The sequence below is a fragment of the Ochotona princeps genome, chromosome 13, assembly GCF_030435755.1.
Source record: "Ochotona princeps isolate mOchPri1 chromosome 13, mOchPri1.hap1, whole genome shotgun sequence".
Classification (NCBI taxonomy): domain Eukaryota; kingdom Metazoa; phylum Chordata; class Mammalia; order Lagomorpha; family Ochotonidae; genus Ochotona; species Ochotona princeps.
In genome coordinates this window covers 26,213,070-26,231,249 of record NC_080844.1, presented here as the reverse complement: position 1 = coordinate 26,231,249, position 18,180 = coordinate 26,213,070, and the positions used below count along the sequence as shown (strand labels likewise).

Here is an 18,180-nt window from a genome sequence, read left to right as displayed (position 1 = left end):
AGAAGGAGAGGCAGAGAGGAAGATCTTCCATCAAATGGTTCACTCCCCAAGCGGCGCAATGTCTGGAGCTGTGCTGATCCAAAGCCAGGAGTCTGGAGCCTCTTCCTGGTTTCCCAAGCAGGTGCAGGGCCGCAAGGCTTTGGGTTGTCCTCGACTGCTTTCCCAGGCCACAGGCAGGAAACTGGATGGGAAATGGAGCATCTAGGACATGAACAGGTGCCCTTAGGAATCCTGGCACATGCAAAGCGAGGATTTACCCACTACGCTATTGCGCCAGATCCACCTTTTTTTCTTCCTTCTTTCCTGCTTTTCTTTCTTTCGAATAAAATTGTCATATTCTTTTATAAATTGAAATTAAAAGAGAACAGATTGTAGCTTACAATGTGTGGCTGCTGCTGTCTTGATTGCTTTCTTTTTTTAAAATCTTATTATTTTCTTTAATATTAAGATTGGGCTGACACAGTTGCTTCAGCAACGGGAGGACTTCCACTAATGGGAGCACACAGCACCCCACAGCTGCTGGTGCAGACACAGAGCAGGCTGACTGAACAATTGGATAAGGAGTATTAAGAATGGACAGTGGCATTTTGCCAAATCTTAGAACCAAAGTCTTCTCCCGAGAATTCAGTGAATTATCATCACTGCCTTGAAAATAAGTAGTCTCTGCATTTAATAGATGAGCAGACAAAGTTGAGTAGCCTCACTATCCACTGGTCACACACCAGCCAATGGTGAAGAGAGTGTCAGACCCCAAGGAGTTTAGTCTCAAGGCTACAGCTTCAGGTGTGTTTATAGAATATCTCAATGTTGTATGCAGGGATCCCTGGGCTGTTTTTGATTCACTTTTAGGTTTCTGATATCTTTCCTTCTATTGCCTGCTTGCTTCCCCTCCCAAATCCTACTTTTTTTTTTGTTTTCCATGGAGAATAGATCCCATGATGGAATCCAGCCTTGGACCCCTCTTAGTGATCTCCAGTGGCCATCAGTGCTTTCATTAGAAGTGGCAGCAAAGCAGGGGAAAAAGTCTTAGAGGTGCCTGAGCAGCAAATGTGGTTCTGCCTTAAGGGAGACCCCTACTTCATTGCTTAGCGTAGCTAGAAAATGACCCTATGCTCCCAAGTCTGTCTCTGTCCCCAAGTGAATATGTTTTGGACAATTTAAAGATTTTAACCCATTTTCACAGCAGCTGACCCAGAGAGGCAAATATTGCATACCCTGGAAAAGTCTTGTGGAGAGTTGCTTTGTCTTAACAATTCTCTACTTCCTTTCTGGAATACTGCAAGTCTGAGAATGTTGGAAAGCTCTTTCAGGAGTAAATGATCAGTTCGTCTAACCAGAGACTATCAGTTGGCAAATCATTATTTTTCTTTTGAAACTGTGTTTTAATAAAGGTATTGAAAGGCTTCAGATATTTGCAATCATTTCATTGCAGTATAATGGTTAATTTCATCAGCTCTGTGAGCTTGATTTGTATGTAAGATTTTACAATCCATACATAGTTTGGTCTTTAATAACCACTTTATACTTCTTTTTATATAGGTCATGTATTCTCCTGGGAGAGTAACAAGATTAGAAATAACAAATACAGTACAGAATAAATTAAAATGCTCCAAACTGCATTATATAATTTCAGAAAATTGGCTTCACACTGCAATGTTTAAGTAAGAAAACCAAATGATTTAAGTTTAAAAAAAACCTCCACATTATATGCATTTAGATTGCTATTGTTTAGCAAAATTTAGCCTTAGCATAGTGGTACCAGTATCTTGTGCTCCAGTAATGTGACAGTTAATTTGGGTCAATATGGAAAAAATTATTATTTTTTCTTTATTTCTCATTATTTAAAAAGTTGGCTGATTTCACACTGAAGATGAATAGTGTTTATTAGTCAAACCATCAAGGGACTATCATAAAAGTAATTATATTATTATCTATAGTTCTGCAAACTCTTGTATACACAATGTTCCTATTACATTTCGTGCAATAAATTCAGAGGTTGTTAAAGGACAAGAGATAACAAAATTGGGACCAATACTTTCCTAATTACCAAGGATAATAAAAATTGGGGGCCTGGTTTTTCTTTCACAGCTAAATGAAGGCGATAGGACGATTTAGAGAGCCTATTACTCCGGATGGTTTTGTTGGTCTCTGCGTCAAGTTTAGCATCACTCTCCTTGTACTGAGTCCTCAGGCCTTTTTCAATTTTTCTATGCGTGCATTAAAGGCCTCTTCCTGTATTTGCAGCTTTTCGTTTATCTCAGTCTGTGAAGACAATCATAAAAAAAGTGGTTATGATGGAGCTATCTTTGGCTGCACATTGTCTTTGTGGTTTTGACATACTATAGTGCCTAAAGACAGACATTATCCCTCACACACCTTCCTGTTTGGAGACATAGCTGTGCTTCAGCCTGTAGTGATGTGATAACACTTTATCATATTTCTCTGCACATTCCCAATGTATAGCATGTCTACTATGAACAGGAAGTGGTATTTGGACAGTCATTTTTCACATCGCCTTGTGTTGGAAGATAGGATAATTTATCTGTATTTTCAGACAGACTTTACCAATAAGCACCGAATCAGAATAACTGCTCTGGGCTCAGTTATTGCAGTTGGTCCCTCCGCCCCTTCAGGATGGATGTTTTTGTCTCCTGCGCAACACATTCTAAATGAGATCCTGAAAAGCTGCTGTTTTGAAATACCAACACAAATAATCTCACAATTAGAACAATTCTCATAATTAAGAGCTTTCCTCATACATTATAACTCTTGGACTCATGCCACTTTGCCATGTATTTTTGGTAGGAAGGAGCAAGCGATCACTGACAGGTTTTACTGATTGCTGTGGCTGTGGTAGCACTTAGCCTCTGGCAGTGATGCTCTGCGGACTAACACGGCTACCCGCACTATTCCAGAAACGCTGGCATATTAGCTGAACATTAGTAGCTCTGGAAATGTCTGTCCTTTGTCATGATGGACAATAAAATTATGTACAGAGAAGCCAGCAGTTGTACATGAGGCAAAACGAGGCTCTGTCGGTATTTTTAGGTGATGTAAAACACATTTACAAAGGCGTGAAGAACAGTTACCACACATACAGGCATCCAAAATTTAGAATGTTAAAATGTTTATATATATATATATATGTATATATATGTGTGTGTGTGTGTATAATTGGAGGTCTTAATAATAGCTGTATTTTGAGAAACCTTTCTGGTTTTCTTTTAGATAGAAAAAATTTTTTTAAATGAAATAATTTTAGATCCAGATAAAAATTTTCAGGTTTATTCACTTAAGAGTATAACTAAAGTAGACAGATTACGAAAAGTCCACCCTAGTTTGCTTTATCTCATGATATTTTGCTTACATTCATGGTAGGCATTGATATTTCTGAAAATATCCCGCTGATGTCAGTAATTGTGAATTCAAGGTCTGACATGTGGTGTAGTGGATTAAGCACCTGACTGAAATTTAGGAATCCCTATATAGAGCACTGATTTGAATCCTCACCTCTCTACTTCCGATCTGCATGTTGCTAATGAGCTAAGATAACAGATGGTGACACAAGTACTTGGGCTCCTGTCACCCATATAAAGACTCAGGTGGAGTTCTGGGCTCCTGGCTTTAACCTTGCCCAGCCCCACTTGTTATGCCCATTTGAGAATGAGCCAATAGATAGCAGATCTTTCTCTTCCTTAGCATTCTGCCTTTTGAACTAACAAAACACATCTTTAAAAAATTCTGGATTTAGAACTCACTGGCATATCAGTCACTCTGATTAGAGTTTTTAAACTTCAGGATCAAGTTCTGATTTCCGATTTCTTAACTGTTCATTTCTTGGTAATTGAGTGGAAGAGGCAGGCAGAGATAAAATGGTTCTCCAAGTTACAGAATACTGGCCACTTTCCACAACGCTTTAATCTGCTCATGAATGATTAGTACCGTTCAAAGGAACACTGAGTTAAGAATGTGGAAATCTAGGGACCAGTTTAGCTATGTAGCCCTGGGTAAGTTACTTAATCACCCTGTTAATTCATTTATGGAAAATTACACAAACAGGATTATGCTAGCATTATACTCTAGTTTATCAATTTGTAATCTCAAATTCCAGTCTCATGATGTGTTTCTCCAATGATATATTTCTTTAAGGTGTAGTCATGAGATTTTTTTTTTTTAAATTGCCACTCTTGTGTTCAGCAAATAGATGACATACAACACATTGGACCATATGGAAGCTGAAAGGGTTTGAAGAAATACTCTTATCACAATTACAAAGAGCAACCATGGTTTTCTTCAACTACAAACTAGAGTTCTATCATCTACCAGTTTGTTTCACCAGCTTGCCAAGGTTTTCACATCAACCTGTGATCTTTATGGCATTTCCCTGAGACAGACATTACTTTTTTTTTTAAAAGATTCATTTACTTACATGCGAGGTGGACAGGCAGAAAGTGATCTTCTACCCATAGGTTCATTTCCCTAATGGTTACAATGGCTAGAGCTGCATCAGACCAATAGCCAGAAGCTCGGAATGCCAACTGGGTCTGCTATCTAGGTCTCAGGGGCTCAAGGGCTTGGGTCAGCACCTGCTACCTTCCCAGGTGTATTGGCAGGAAGTTGTGTTTGAAGCAGGGCAGCTGTGACTACAACCTGCATTCTGATAAGGGATGCCGGAGAAGGCTTGCCCTACTGTGCCACAATGCCAGCCTCCAGACAAAATAGATAGACCTGGGCATAGCCCTTGGAGATAATGTTCAGGAATGTAAGGCAGGCCTGGAAGGCACTGCCACCAGAGGTGACATTTCAGATCCTTAGACCTCAGGGATCAGACAACCAGCAGCGTCTAGATCCCAAAATGTCAAGTGTCAAAAAAAGGCTCTCAGTAGTCTTCCACATTGACTTGTTATCACTCAGAACAGCGCTGAACAGACAAGCTAGCCCAGCACCACTAGGGTTGAGACAGATTCTATTTTATTTAGAAAAGGATGGAAAACCCATGGTCAACAGTCTTCTTGATCTCTACCTGAAGGTGATTTTCCTCCCAGCTCTTCTAATCGGAAAAATTCAAATTGGCGTAAAAACACCTATGGTCCCAAGATACCAAACTTCCCTCAAGGTTTTCATATTATTTTACCTGATCGCTTAGATGGGGCCAACAGCCAACATTCAGTGCCATAATTTAATGTTAGCATTCACATTTCTCTGAAATGTAATCCTTCAAATATATTAAAGTTTGCTCTATTGGATATAATTTTTATCATATAACAAGGCCAAAATAATTTCATTTTGAATGTGTCTTTTAAAATTAAATACCTAAACTATATAGGCTTAAAATGTTTGCTTTATTCATTGTAATTTTAATTAGTATCTCAGGGCCAAGATAATTTCATTATTAATAAATCACTAAGATTACAAAGTTAGTCAATGGGAAAATAAGTGGATTAACATAAAAAATTCAGGATTCACACTATGTTTTCTGAAATTACTCTATTACAGAAGATAAAAGATCTGTAACGCTGCTAGGAAAGGAGCTCTGAAAAAAATTGTACTTGAAATATGAATTCTTTCACTGCCTTTTCTTGTAAAAATCGTAATAACAGTATGGCTTTTGAATAAATAAGAAGAAAAAGCTTAAAATTTTTCCCAAATAATAACTCCTGTATTGCCCCTGAAGCAGGGCAGTGTGCTCAGAAGGCGCACGTGCACTGACCACTGGGTGCAGCTACTTCTGAAAGGTACTGGACAGCGTGTGGTTTCAACAGGAACCACTGGCAGAGTCCAGGCCCCAGATCCCAGTCAGAGACTCTCAGCAGTTGTCCGCCTTGAAAACCTTGGCCGCAGGACTCAGCCTTTCTGTGTCCATTTTCAAATTCATCCTTGGAAGTGCCTGCTTACTAGGATTATTGAAGAAAATACAGAAAGGAGCTTGCTGTCTTTAAGACATTGTGCAAATCCATTGAAAACTTCATTTACAAAGAGCATTACTTTGGCTCAGGTTGATGACCACAGATTCACTAGATGTGCCTTCTAAAGGACCTGCATCTCTTTCTTGTGGCCAGAGTTCTCTCTGTGCCTAACTACATCTGGGTGACAGGCAATGAACTTCCAGGATGGCTTCAGGCCAATGGGAAGATAATGCACACATACAGCAATCACATCCCTTTTGTGACTGTGGACAATGACCAATGCTACAGACTCAGATGATTAAAAAAATTCAATGAATTGCTAAAGACATACTGCTCAGTATGTGGAACATGGCCTTGGTAAAAATGCCTTCTTTTTTGGAGGGGGAGTAGTCCTGCAAACAATTCTATTACTGTCTAGTAGTTCCTCAGTAATCATTTCAGGGCTGCAGGACTGCAAAGGAGCCAAGGGCCATGATTATACATAAACTATATTTAGATGAAACACTATCAAATCTGGAAAGGAGATATGTTCTGAACTCAGCCTGATTCCACTGCACTCTGCCCTTCCACACAGCAACTAGTTATTACATTCATGGAGTTGTTAACAATAAAGCTTTGTATGAAACATGTTCCTCCACTATTTCTGGTAAACACTAAACACCCCTCATTAAGCTGAGGACTTTGGTTGATTCTGTTGGCACCAAATCGTTAAATGTTCATGTAAATAGTGCAATAACGTTTGATGATTAAACAAGCAACAAGGTGGGCTTTTGCCAAGCTAATCTCTTGTTCCTTTCTCTTACGTAGTCTTATGTTCAGATAACAACTAAATCTTCCTTTGGAGACAACATTTTAAAATACACAATGTGTTGTCCCATGGATTTATGGTCATGTTCACAAGCAAGTGCAAGTTCACTTAAAATAGAGATTGATTTAATCATTCAGCCTAGGAAATCATGTGAATTTCCATAAGTCTTTGTGGTGAGATAGACCTAGTGTGGTTGAGTAGTATCTTGGATAGAATTAGAAAATTTAAAAAAAGGTGACCAAGATGTTAGCTGATTGGTCTGTGGTGGCAGTTTCAAAGATGGCGTTCGCCATCACTTCTTTCATGAAGTCATTGGTGGTAACTATTGAGCCGTTAGTGGAGAAAGGAACAAACGCTTAAAGAAGAGTTCAGAACCTTAAAAGCTTCCCCAGAGGCATTCGGCGAGAAAAGTCAGTCAAGAATTATGGCTTGATCTACAAGGTGCACTGTTCAGAGATGTATTGCTATTACTCCTGTGCAAGCCATGCTTACCTGTGACAAGTCATGGAAGTATTTGCCATCCTATTTTCTGAAATTTTTATTGCTAAAAGACTTTACAAACTGATAGCACACCACACTGGATCCTGTTGGTAAAGCTCTTGTGTGATCTTACTGAATGTCAGATGACTCAACTGAAAATTAAGTGGCAATGTTAATTTGAATTGAATTCGTAGTGTCGCTCTCGCTGGCAGAATGTGGCGAGTGTTCACAGTCACAAATGTGGAGGTTGGCTAGTCAACAAATCACAAAGTATCCAAACTTGGTACCTGAATGCTGAGTAACACGTCATCCGTGACTTGACCCAACACTGATTTTACATCTTCGATGGTGAAACCAGCCAGAAGATCTACTTCTGAAGTGGCACTTTCTGGCTGGGAATCCTCGGGGCCTTGCTCTTGATCCACAATCTAGAGTATGGAAAGGAAATAAGACTTGGATGATTTCTGAGAAATTTACAGACTTATCAGCAGCCTCAATTTTCTGTTGGATCTTTTCTACCAGAAATTATGTCAACCTGGACAGAGATTTCCCTCTTCTATTATCATATACATATATTTATTGTCTGTGAAAATTATGACAGATCAAGTCAATGTTGCCTAGGCATTGCCTACTTTTAGGAAAATGTAGGTGGAGATTAGGGAGGCTGACATGGAAGAGAAGACAATTGCTGAACCACTGTCAAGCTGGCCCATTTTTGAATCAACACTAACATATATGTTTCTACTTGGTTGGGGAATAATGGAGGCAGAAAGAAAACAGAAGCATATTTGATTCTTTCCCTCCCAGATAATGGGAGGATAATATTGAAGTGGGGTGGAGTGGCAAGAAAAAAATAAAGGAGACACACCTTCGTTTCTGCATCCAGTGCTGGGGGTGACTCTATGAACGTTGAGTAGATATCATATGAGATCCCTTCTTCCAGAGGATCTGGGAAAGGGCGATCTACAGGCTTGACAACTTCTACCACTTGCTGTAAGGAAGAGAAGAGCTGCATTATGACACAGCTTTCAGTGGGGAACCACACTTTCTGTCCATTTCTTGGTATAGATATCATGGTTCCATGTCAGTTCTCTTAAGCAGCAATTTACTCTGAATTCTTAGTTGCACTGCTCTCTTAGTTTCCTTGAGCATTTTGAGCTCCAGACTTAAAATTGGTTTTTCCTTCTCCCACTGTCTTATTCCTTTCTGCAACCACTGGTTTACAATACTATTTTGCATTGGCTTGCTCTTTATTGAATATGCTAGGATATCCTTCTACCTGTGTACAAGCTCCCTGTGGATGCAAAACCCCAAGTTTTAAGCCTTGCAGGTGTATCTTACCCAGCTGTGGCAGAGGGTCAAGTTCTTCTAATACTCAATACCAGCCTGGTTATGATTAGGACCACTAAGTAAAATATGGGTGGTGTGTGTGTGTTTGGGGAAGAGATGACCACAGTGAAGTGGCCATCAAGAATTCAGTTGTGAGGACAATAAATGCTCTGAAACTTGAGTAAAGCCAGGACAGAGGAGATCTGAGAGAAGAACTTGCCAAAAACATAGAGAGCAGGGCAAGAGTTCACCTTAAGCATTTAACAATTCTTTTATAAGAATGTGCTAATCAGAGGTTAGTGACAGCTGGTCGATACTGCAAATGAAGGAGAGTCACGGAGCCAACTTTGGCAGTGCCCTTCCCACCAAAACTTGAGGGAGGTAAGGGGAGATGAGAGTACCAATGGAATTAAACATTTGAATCATTTAATGAGTTCTTCTTGTTCTAATTCTACATTTAACGAACAACATTTTGATCATAAGCTGATCTCCCATCTTAGTTGATCTGTAAGAATGTGCTCACTCTGGTTTTTGTTCTTGTGAAATCACTTATTTAAATCAATAAATTGTTCCAGTTGTGTAGTCAATTCACACGAGTGTGCTATTGTGGCCTTAAACTGAAGTGACTTACTCTGTGCTGACAAAGTCAGACTCTTAGCTCCTGAGCATGTGCAAGTTATAAAACAAACTGCGAAAACATAAATTCATCAAATGATTGTGAGGTCTAGATAAAATCATGAAATAATCATATAATCATTTCTTACTTCTTCACAATATTTCAAATAAATGTACACATCATATTTCATCATTTAAATATTAATATTTTATCTAGAGGGACTTTATAATGGATGCTAAGTTATTTCTTGCTCTGACAAATGTAGAGATACTTTGCACTGAATTAATATTATTAATGTTGGTTTGATAGAAATTTGCTACTAAGTATAAATAAACAAAAGCAGTCAAGAAATTTGATAACCAAGAAGCTAAGTGACTGTCATAGGTCAAACAATGACTTAGTTACAGAGCAGAGAGCCTAACTCTGGTATGCTGACTTCCTGGCATTTTGCAGCTTTCAGTAAAGTGAAATAAATCACCAAGTATCTATTTTTGGAAATTATTGATAAGTTTAGCTCTTAATTTTTATGTAACATCATTCTAGATTGTTTATCTTCAATAGATTATGTGTTACTCAAGATGGAGTCTTTTGCAAACCTATCAGAACAACTCTTTGTCTTTATAACATTGACAAATTATTACTTTCCCCCTCACGGGGCATGCAAGTGGTTTCATCTTCCTTCCTAGGGTTATTATGTGTGCTTTTTCCATACCACTCTTGGTTTTTATTCTCCTTTAATTGTTATTTTATCAATCTAGGAAAAGGAGGCAGCTAAATACAAGGGCACTTTAACAACCATGGAAAGCACCTGGCATGGTAGCCTAGCGGCTGAAGTCCTTGCTAGGAGCCCATGTGGGCACCAATTCTAATCCCAGTGGCCCCGCTTCCCATCCAGCTCCCTGCTCGTGGCCTGGAAAAGCAGTAGAGCATGGCCCAAAGCCTTGGGACCTTGCACTCACGTGGACACATGAAAAGGGCTCATGGCTCTTAGCTTCGGATCGGCACAGCTCCAGTCACAGCTCCAGCTGCTGTGGCTGCTTGGGGAGTGAATCATTGGATGGAAGATCTTCCTTTCTGTCTCTCCTCCTCTCTGTGTTTCTGACTTTCCAACAAAAAATAAAACAAATCTTTTTAAAATAAGTTCATGGAAACTTGGAATTCAGGTTGGGCTTGGCCTTGGGTGCAGCAATTCAGATGTGATTTAGGGTGCCACATCCTATAAAGGAGTGCCTACATTGGCATGCTGGCTCTGCTCCCAACTCAAGCTTCTTGCTCATGCGTATCTAGTTAGGCAGCAGTAATGGTTTAAGTATGTGAAACCACACCACTCATGTGGGAGACCTGGAGCTCCTGGTTCCTGAGCAACTAGGGACAAAACCTGCCTCTCTTAAAAAAGAAATAGTTTTGGTGCTAGTCCTTCGTGTAATTTTCCCCTACCTCCTGGCAGGAGTTCTTAGCAGAGAGCCTCTCCATTTTGGTAGGAGCAGATTCTACCATCTGATCCTGTGTGTGCTTCCTCATGCAATTTTACACTTAAACGTAAGCAGCAGCTTGTGTTCCAGTAGTTCATTTCGTCCTCACACCTCTGTGATCCAGGCTGCTTCATACAGCTCATCTGAATTACTTGCAACCTCCTGGCTTCCTAGTCTTTGGCCCCGTGTATGTATGTATGTATGTATGTACGTATGTGCATGTGTTTATTGTGTACACACTTGGAAACTTAGAACTCTTACATATCCTCAGTCAAGGACTTATGTGGAAAGAAGCTCCCACAGAGCCCAAGAAAACTCTTGACGAAGAACCGGACTTTTCTTCTCCTTGGTTTTTATATGTAGCTGATAGAATGATCATTTTGATTTAATTGATTTAATTTGATTGAATGAATACACAAAAACAGGGAGTGAGAATTCTTCCAGGTGTTTTGGATTCTCTTAATGAAGCAAATCATAACTATGGTTTTCTCTTTCAGGAAAAACTGCATGTATCTGTGTTAGGGAGATACTGTAAGGGAACGAACGAGCCCAATTTCCCATGAGAGTCAACATAAAGCCTTTCATTAAGAAGCAGAAGGTACGCAGTAAAACACAGTTTGAAAGACACATAGTGCCCAGAAACATCACAGTGATTTTCCCCATTAAAAGTGATAGCCTTTTTAAGAAGCAAGTTGAAGGAAAATTAGAATCAATAATTGCGGTGAGAGAGCACAGCCAGCAAATGTGTTTAAATGAAACCGTCTGATGCAATACTTTCTTTAAACACACACACACACACACACACACACACACACACACACAATTAGACCTTTGTATTTTTTTAACAAAACCTCATGTTTTACAACATCACTGGTTCTGTAATAAAATCTATTTAAAACAGAGAGACATGGTCAGCTTTATTAAGTTAGATTTTCTGAAAGAACGTTATAATTTCCTCAAGTCTATGAATAGTTGAAGCAAATTAAATAACACTAGCCTTATAACTATTTTTATACATTCTTGTAGAACTGTAATTGTCTCATACTTTTTCCTCAAAAGTCTAAGACATTACCTCTTAAATCTAAAAAAAAAAAAAAAAAAGCAGAAAGGGGCTCAAGCATGTTTATTACAAAAACACTTGGAATTGGTGCCCTGATGTGGCAAGCCCCCCTCTTTCTTCTAGACGAGCATAGCACCCATAATCTTCAGATCAGGAATAAAGGGAAGGAATTTCAGTGACTTGCCTGAGGCCTAATGCTGAGATTAAAAATCAAGGGTTTCTGATTAGACACATACATCCATTTGCCAAAATGATTGGTTTTGCTTGACTTTCAAATACCCCCTAAATATTACTTTGAATGTAAAGCAATAAATGTGTTTCTCTTGCCATTTTTGAATGCCTGCACACAAATGGATATAATAAAAAACAATCATGTTGTTCCATGTGAGTGCCATTTATATTTTTTCTGATAATGAACAGATCATTTGAACCAAGGTGAGTACATTAAAAGCTTTAATAGAGAATAGATTTCTAAACAGAATAATGGACTGTTAAGTGAACCTACAATAAATAACATCTACAGATGTGGTTGCTACAAAATTAGTTTTGCATAACTTACCAATATATATTTCCCCCAGATGTTATCTGTTACATGAAAATTAAGTTACTTACATTATTCATTATGTGCACACTGCATTAGTGCGACTCAATCTGACTTATAATCTGCGTTTTACTTGAATTGTGTTATGGTATTTGCAGGATCTCAAGTCAATGAAGTTTTGGCATAATTTAATACATGTAAGCACAAAATTTCATTGTCAAACATTACGTAGCTTAAAAAAATCCAAGATCTTTATTTACAAGTTAAGTTAAATCACAAGATAACATGAAAAGTTCCTCTATTAAATATTAGGTGGATAAGTACTATGGAAATCAATCTGAAGAATTTTGAGTACTTTTGGAACTAGCACAAGTTCAGCTTGATCGGTCTCAAATCATGCTTATTAGAATTATAATCTGCTTTTAGATCTTGTGTCTGGAAAGTAGCATGGAGATTTTTATCTCAGAATTGTACTATCTATTTTTTGTAATTTATGCGCACACATTATTAATAGTATAAACTCAGATTTTTTTCTTTAGTTATGATTCTTTACAGAAAGTATTTGATTTCTGTGTAATGTTTGTACTACTAACATCTACCACTGAAGTGGCAATTATTAAATTATTAAAATAAATCGTTACATTATTCAAAATCCCAAAAATGCCAGTGAGATTACAACTCTCCACGGTTTCGAGTGGTAGAAACCAAGATAAATCTGTTCAACCCTTTTTGAGCCACAGGCACACAGACAAAAAAAAAAACAAAACAAAAAAAACCGGGTGTGCTTTAAAAAGACATTTGTTTGGAATTGTCAGATGATGACTTCATATGTAAATCAGAACTCACTAAAAAAATGTCACAAAAAGCAAACTTTCTTCACTTTTATGTGAGGGAAAACAGGCAAAAAAATTCCTGTTAACGTTTTAACTACTTTTCCCCCTTAAAGAAAGGCATTACTCATTTGCAAGTGTAATTAAGAAGTACTCCTGTAGTTCTGGAAATTTTTAACGAAAATTTGTAACCCATGGCCCACCATATACTGCACATAAAGTAACAGCATATGAATGCCACCTGCAAAATGCAATAAACTCTGGTAATGTCAGACTGAGGCCATAAATTTAAAATGAAAAGAAAGGAAATTCAAAAGCTAAGATGATCAGAAAACTAATTAATTCATTTCTAAAGTCTGTGTGTGTGTGTGTGTGTGTGAAGGCCATTACCAACTTAATAAATCCTGTCAATGTTGAATATCAATTTTTCTGTAAGAGTTCTCATCCCCCTTTGCATTTCTGACGTGGAAATAAATTTGCAAATGCAGCACATTAATTTTCTTTCCTATGCTTAATATGCAGTATTTACATTTTGAAAAGGTTCAAAATGTTGCCAGGCTTCTGCTGGATACGAATAGACATCTAATAGCAACTTCTATTTTTACCCACAGTACACTGGTACTTTGAACATTTATAACTTAATAGAGTTTGAAGACCATCAGATCCACACAGGCTAATCAGCTCAGCAGCGAAAGGTAACAAGAGTACAAGTTAAGACAGGAAATGTAGACTATCCATTCCAGCTGAGGCTGAGAGGAGGCCTCCAGTTGGCAGGCCTCAGAAAACCAATTTGCAATCTGGCTAGCACTCTCTAGTTAACACCTTTTGCCTATTTTTATTTATATAATCTTGATTGGATCTTGTTTAATTTGGGCTTCAAATGATCATTTTTAAAAACTTCAATCATTAAAAAAAAAACCAACTCATTGCAGGGTATTTTACATATCTCCTATGTTTCTAAGGATACTTTTGCCCATACTAAAATCCAGGGAAAAGAAATCCGAGCCCTCCTATCTTCATGACCTCAGACAATAAAATCCTCTCTAATGAATATAAAAAGGAGCACCTTCTTGGAATGCAAATGCAATTTAAAAGGAAAAGATGTTTTGATCTGGCTCCAGTGCAAACATTTCCTGAGGGATAGAATCGGTCTGTAGATATCCAGATATTTTCTAAAGATACAATAATCTGTAAGATAGATCACTGAATTAGAGGCTTCAGACTCGGCACTATTCCTAATTGTGTGATGCCAAGAAAAAAAAAAAAACATAGGCCTCAGTTTATTTATCTGCAAAAGGAGCATCGCAATAATTGCTACCTGGCTACTTCCCTGAATTGTTGCAAGCACAAATTAGATAATGTGGATAAAAATGCTGGGAATTCTTCAAAGGGAAGGTATCATTAAACCTCAAGGTGCATTATTATTATTTATAATCACTGTTATTATTGAAAGGATTATCCTCCCAACACCATCATTGAAAGACAGATTGGAGTAGCCATAGTGGGGACATTGGTCTGTACTATTTCTATATGTAATTGTTAGCGTTGCTCAAGCAGACCAATTAACACAGAATTTGTTAAAGAGGACCTGCCATCATCACCCTGCTTCCACAGAGTGACAGTCTTTAAAATATCGAACATATATCCAGAGCCATCTAATTGGAAGAGTTCCTTAGACCCAAACTTCTTTTCTTTTGAGATACAGATAGCATGACGGGATTAGGTGGCTTTGGGGCATGGTCAAGACCAAGCAAAGCAAGTAACCTTCAGGAAACAATACTCTCTACACTGAACTTTCCAAATCAGAAAATTGGCCTCTCCCTGTCTCATGCCCAGGGTATCACTCTCTTTATCATGTGTTTTCTCAGTATTAAGTATGGTTGCCCAGATTGTTTTTTTAAAAGCAAGTCCCTTCAACACATTTTGTCAAAAGTAAAGAGCCATACAGGGCTCGCATCTTTCATGTGAAAATGAAAAATGACAGCTCTTGAAACTACCAAGTTCAGCACTATTCTCTTGATTCTGAGATCGACATTGACCTTGTAGCATCCTGCGGGTGAGAGATAGAAACTATGATACCATTGCAAATCGCTGGAAAATACCTAATGTTTTTCAAAGTATTTTCCAGAAGCCAGGAGCAGTCAGTTTGTTTACTTTACAAGCTAATCCTCTCACAGGCAAGCCTTTGGATTTGGTATAAAATATTCCAAATAAGTTCTATCTTAGGTAAAGTGTAGTTTGGTTTCATCTAAGATGTTCTATTTAAATGTGAAATTCTTAATACTTAAAATTGAAAAAGCATTCTAAATTAGTTGGTTTTTAAGGGTTTGAGATTAAATAGTAGTATCCCTCAGTAAGTCAGTAGAAGAAAAATGACATAAGCACTTATTTTTGTGAAAAGCCTGTTTTGAATTACCAAATACAAATGCAAAAATTTGATTTTACATATGTTGCATTTTTCTCACACCTTAACATGAAGTTTTTTCTTGGCTTTCGTATATGAAAAAAAGTATCTCTCTCTCTCACTTTTTTTTTTTAACAAGCACCTGTAAGTCATAGGAATTATATATAACAGTAAATTATAACAGAACAGAAATTTCAATGGAAGAACACTAGGTCCTTGGCTCTAGTCTTTCTTTGTTCATGAACTTCTGTTATTTTGACAGTTTAAACAACCTGAATAAGAGGAGGCTGAAGCTATTTGAATAAAGTGATACATGTAATTTATTTAAGTTCAAAGCATACTGATTGAACTATACCTCACTGCTGAAGCTGTCAGTTGAGAGCAGGGGGAAAAAAAGCAAACTTCTTAAAATTGTATTGAAATTAGCTTCATTTAGAAAAAAAAATTGTTTGGCCTAAATAAGAATACTTGTAAAATGCTATAAAAGCCTTAGGAAAGTCAATGCAACATTATTATTCCTGACCTCTTAGACTCAGGATGCCTATTTTAAGTAATCTGACATTAAAAATGTGCTGACGAATATAGATTTTAAAAACAACACAGGAAGTTGTAGATCAGTTGGTAACCCAGAGCATCAAGGAAATGAGACCACGAAAATGTAGTCATTTACTTTAGTCAACCTCAGCTTTAATTTTCCACTAAAGAAAATCTGCACCAGGCATGATGTTTACATTCTGGATATTTTATTCATAGTTTGTGTGTTTCCTTTTTCTCCAGCAGGCTCATAAATTGTTACCAGGAAACATGTTGTCATAGTTATAATTATTACTTTCCCTGCTTTAGCACCTCCCCCAGCCTCCACTTTTTATGAACCAAGAAACCCCCACTAACTGATCCTCTAATTGTATTAGACACTCTTCTGTGATCAGCAGACAAAGGTTTTCTTGCTTTGGAGAAAGCTCTGCCCCATTTTCTCTGTGCCTTGGCAATCTAGAAACAAGCTTCTTTCGGGAAGTGTCTGGGACCCCTCACACACATAGGCAGTGTCATCCTTCAGGGATAGAGAGGACCATTTCTTCCCTAGACCTAGGTCTAGGTCCTCAAAGCTTCTGGGGCGTTTCTCAAGCAATCTGAAAACTTTGGAATTAGCTACAAGACTCATCTCTATAGACAATGGTGTATAGAGCACTAGGTTTTGTGAGAAAAAAATTCTTTGAATCTACGAAGCATGCTACATTAGTTAACAAACTGAAAGGATTGCACCTCTGAAAAATGTAGGTGCTATCTTTATTTCACATTTGAGTGTCCCAGGAATCTGAACTTTCTGTTTTTCCTAAATGTGTAGTCAGAGACCTGGATTGGCTCTAGCATTCCATAAGGAGTATGGCTGATACGTGGTTTCTTTGTTTGTAAAATCAAGGGTTGTATTAGGTCATCTCAAGCCCAGTTACAGATGTTACATCCCATGATACTAAATTTTAAGTGTTTTTTCTTTTCTTTGTTTATACAAGACTCAAAGGCCGCCCCGCCTGCGTAGATCCCAGGATTCATGATGTAGATGGCTATTTGGATGACACTCTCGGTGTTTCCTTGAATCTCAGACAGGCTGAAACGTGCCCGTTTATTTTGACTTAATTATCTTTCCCAGATCTGCTCCTCCTCCACCTTCTTTGTCTTCCAATGGCATCATCAGCTGCTCAATTGTGGCTGTCAGACTCAAGGCCTAAGGGATGTCTTCACAGTTAGCCCTAGTATTACAACAGGCACAAAATGCATCGGCAGCATCTGTATGAGGCCTGTCACACCTGCCCCCTTCTTTATCAAGAGGATGCCAACCCTTCAAATCCAAGTTCTTGCCTGTAGAGTTCCAGCCAGAATGGTGTACTCGCTCTTGCCCAGTATGCATGGCGCCTGGGATATAGCGTTATGCTCTGTAAATATTTGCTATAGAAAGGAAAGAACAGACCAATCAAAGCACTGGCTGCTGGCCCAGCCTGTCTTGCCTATGCTGCTCACTGTGCTGGAAGGGCTTGCCTCCCTTCTTGCTGCTGCAGTATTCCCTCTGGTCTCCCAGATGAGTTCTGTCCCCTCAGTCAAGTCTTTCCTGACCTCCCTTCCTGGTGGTCTCAGTGTTTTGTCGATTTCTCTGACACAGCACTTGCCACACTGATCTTGAGTTCCAGCCTTCTCTGAGCAACAGCCCAACAGTTTTGGCCACAGTTTGAAGGCAGGGCACAGGGATAATTCATTTTACTAGTCTGAGTTCAGGCCTTTGTACGTAGTGGGTGCTCATCTGATGTGGTGCACTCCATCTGCGCATTCGCTCACTTTAATGTATTCACGGTTTCCTGGCTTGTTTGGTCAGTTACAATTCAGTTTCAAAAATTATGTTTTGAAGAAGGATATCACTTGGAAACAAATGTAGTGGCTGGGTTGCTGCATCATTGCAATAGATTACTCCCCAGGTTTTAGTTGAGACTTAGAGTATTTGATAAGCACAGGCCAAAGAATCAGATTGTCACTGATTTGACTGCACTGATAGTTGTTTTTAAGTAGCAATTAAGCCAACATATAAACTGATGGACAGTTGTTTTAGACACAGTGCAGTTTACAGTTCTAAACAATTCTCATGGAGATCACTTCCTCTATCTACCTTCTAATGAAAGGAGGTTTCCAACTTGCTCAACTCCAGAGGCCATGATTCCCATGGTCTTCCACATGCTGCTTTTAGACT

The 18,180-nt window shown here is 38.4% G+C and overlaps 1 protein-coding gene across 1 annotated transcript in view; it reads right to left on the bottom strand.

Annotated features, from left to right (window-relative positions):
* Window positions 1–1,865: 1,865 nt before the first annotated feature.
* Window positions 1,866–18,180, bottom strand: part of CABCOCO1 (ciliary associated calcium binding coiled-coil 1) — a 96,047-nt gene continuing 79,732 nt past the window's right edge. The window contains exons 6-8 of the mRNA XM_012926488.3: window positions 8,063–8,185; window positions 7,482–7,622; window positions 1,866–2,262 (exon numbers count right to left, since the gene is read on the bottom strand). Coding sequence (XP_012781942.2) covers window positions 2,188–2,262; window positions 7,482–7,622; window positions 8,063–8,185 — 339 coding nt within the window. The 3' untranslated portion in view covers window positions 1,866–2,187. The remainder of the gene's footprint in view (window positions 2,263–7,481; window positions 7,623–8,062; window positions 8,186–18,180) is intronic.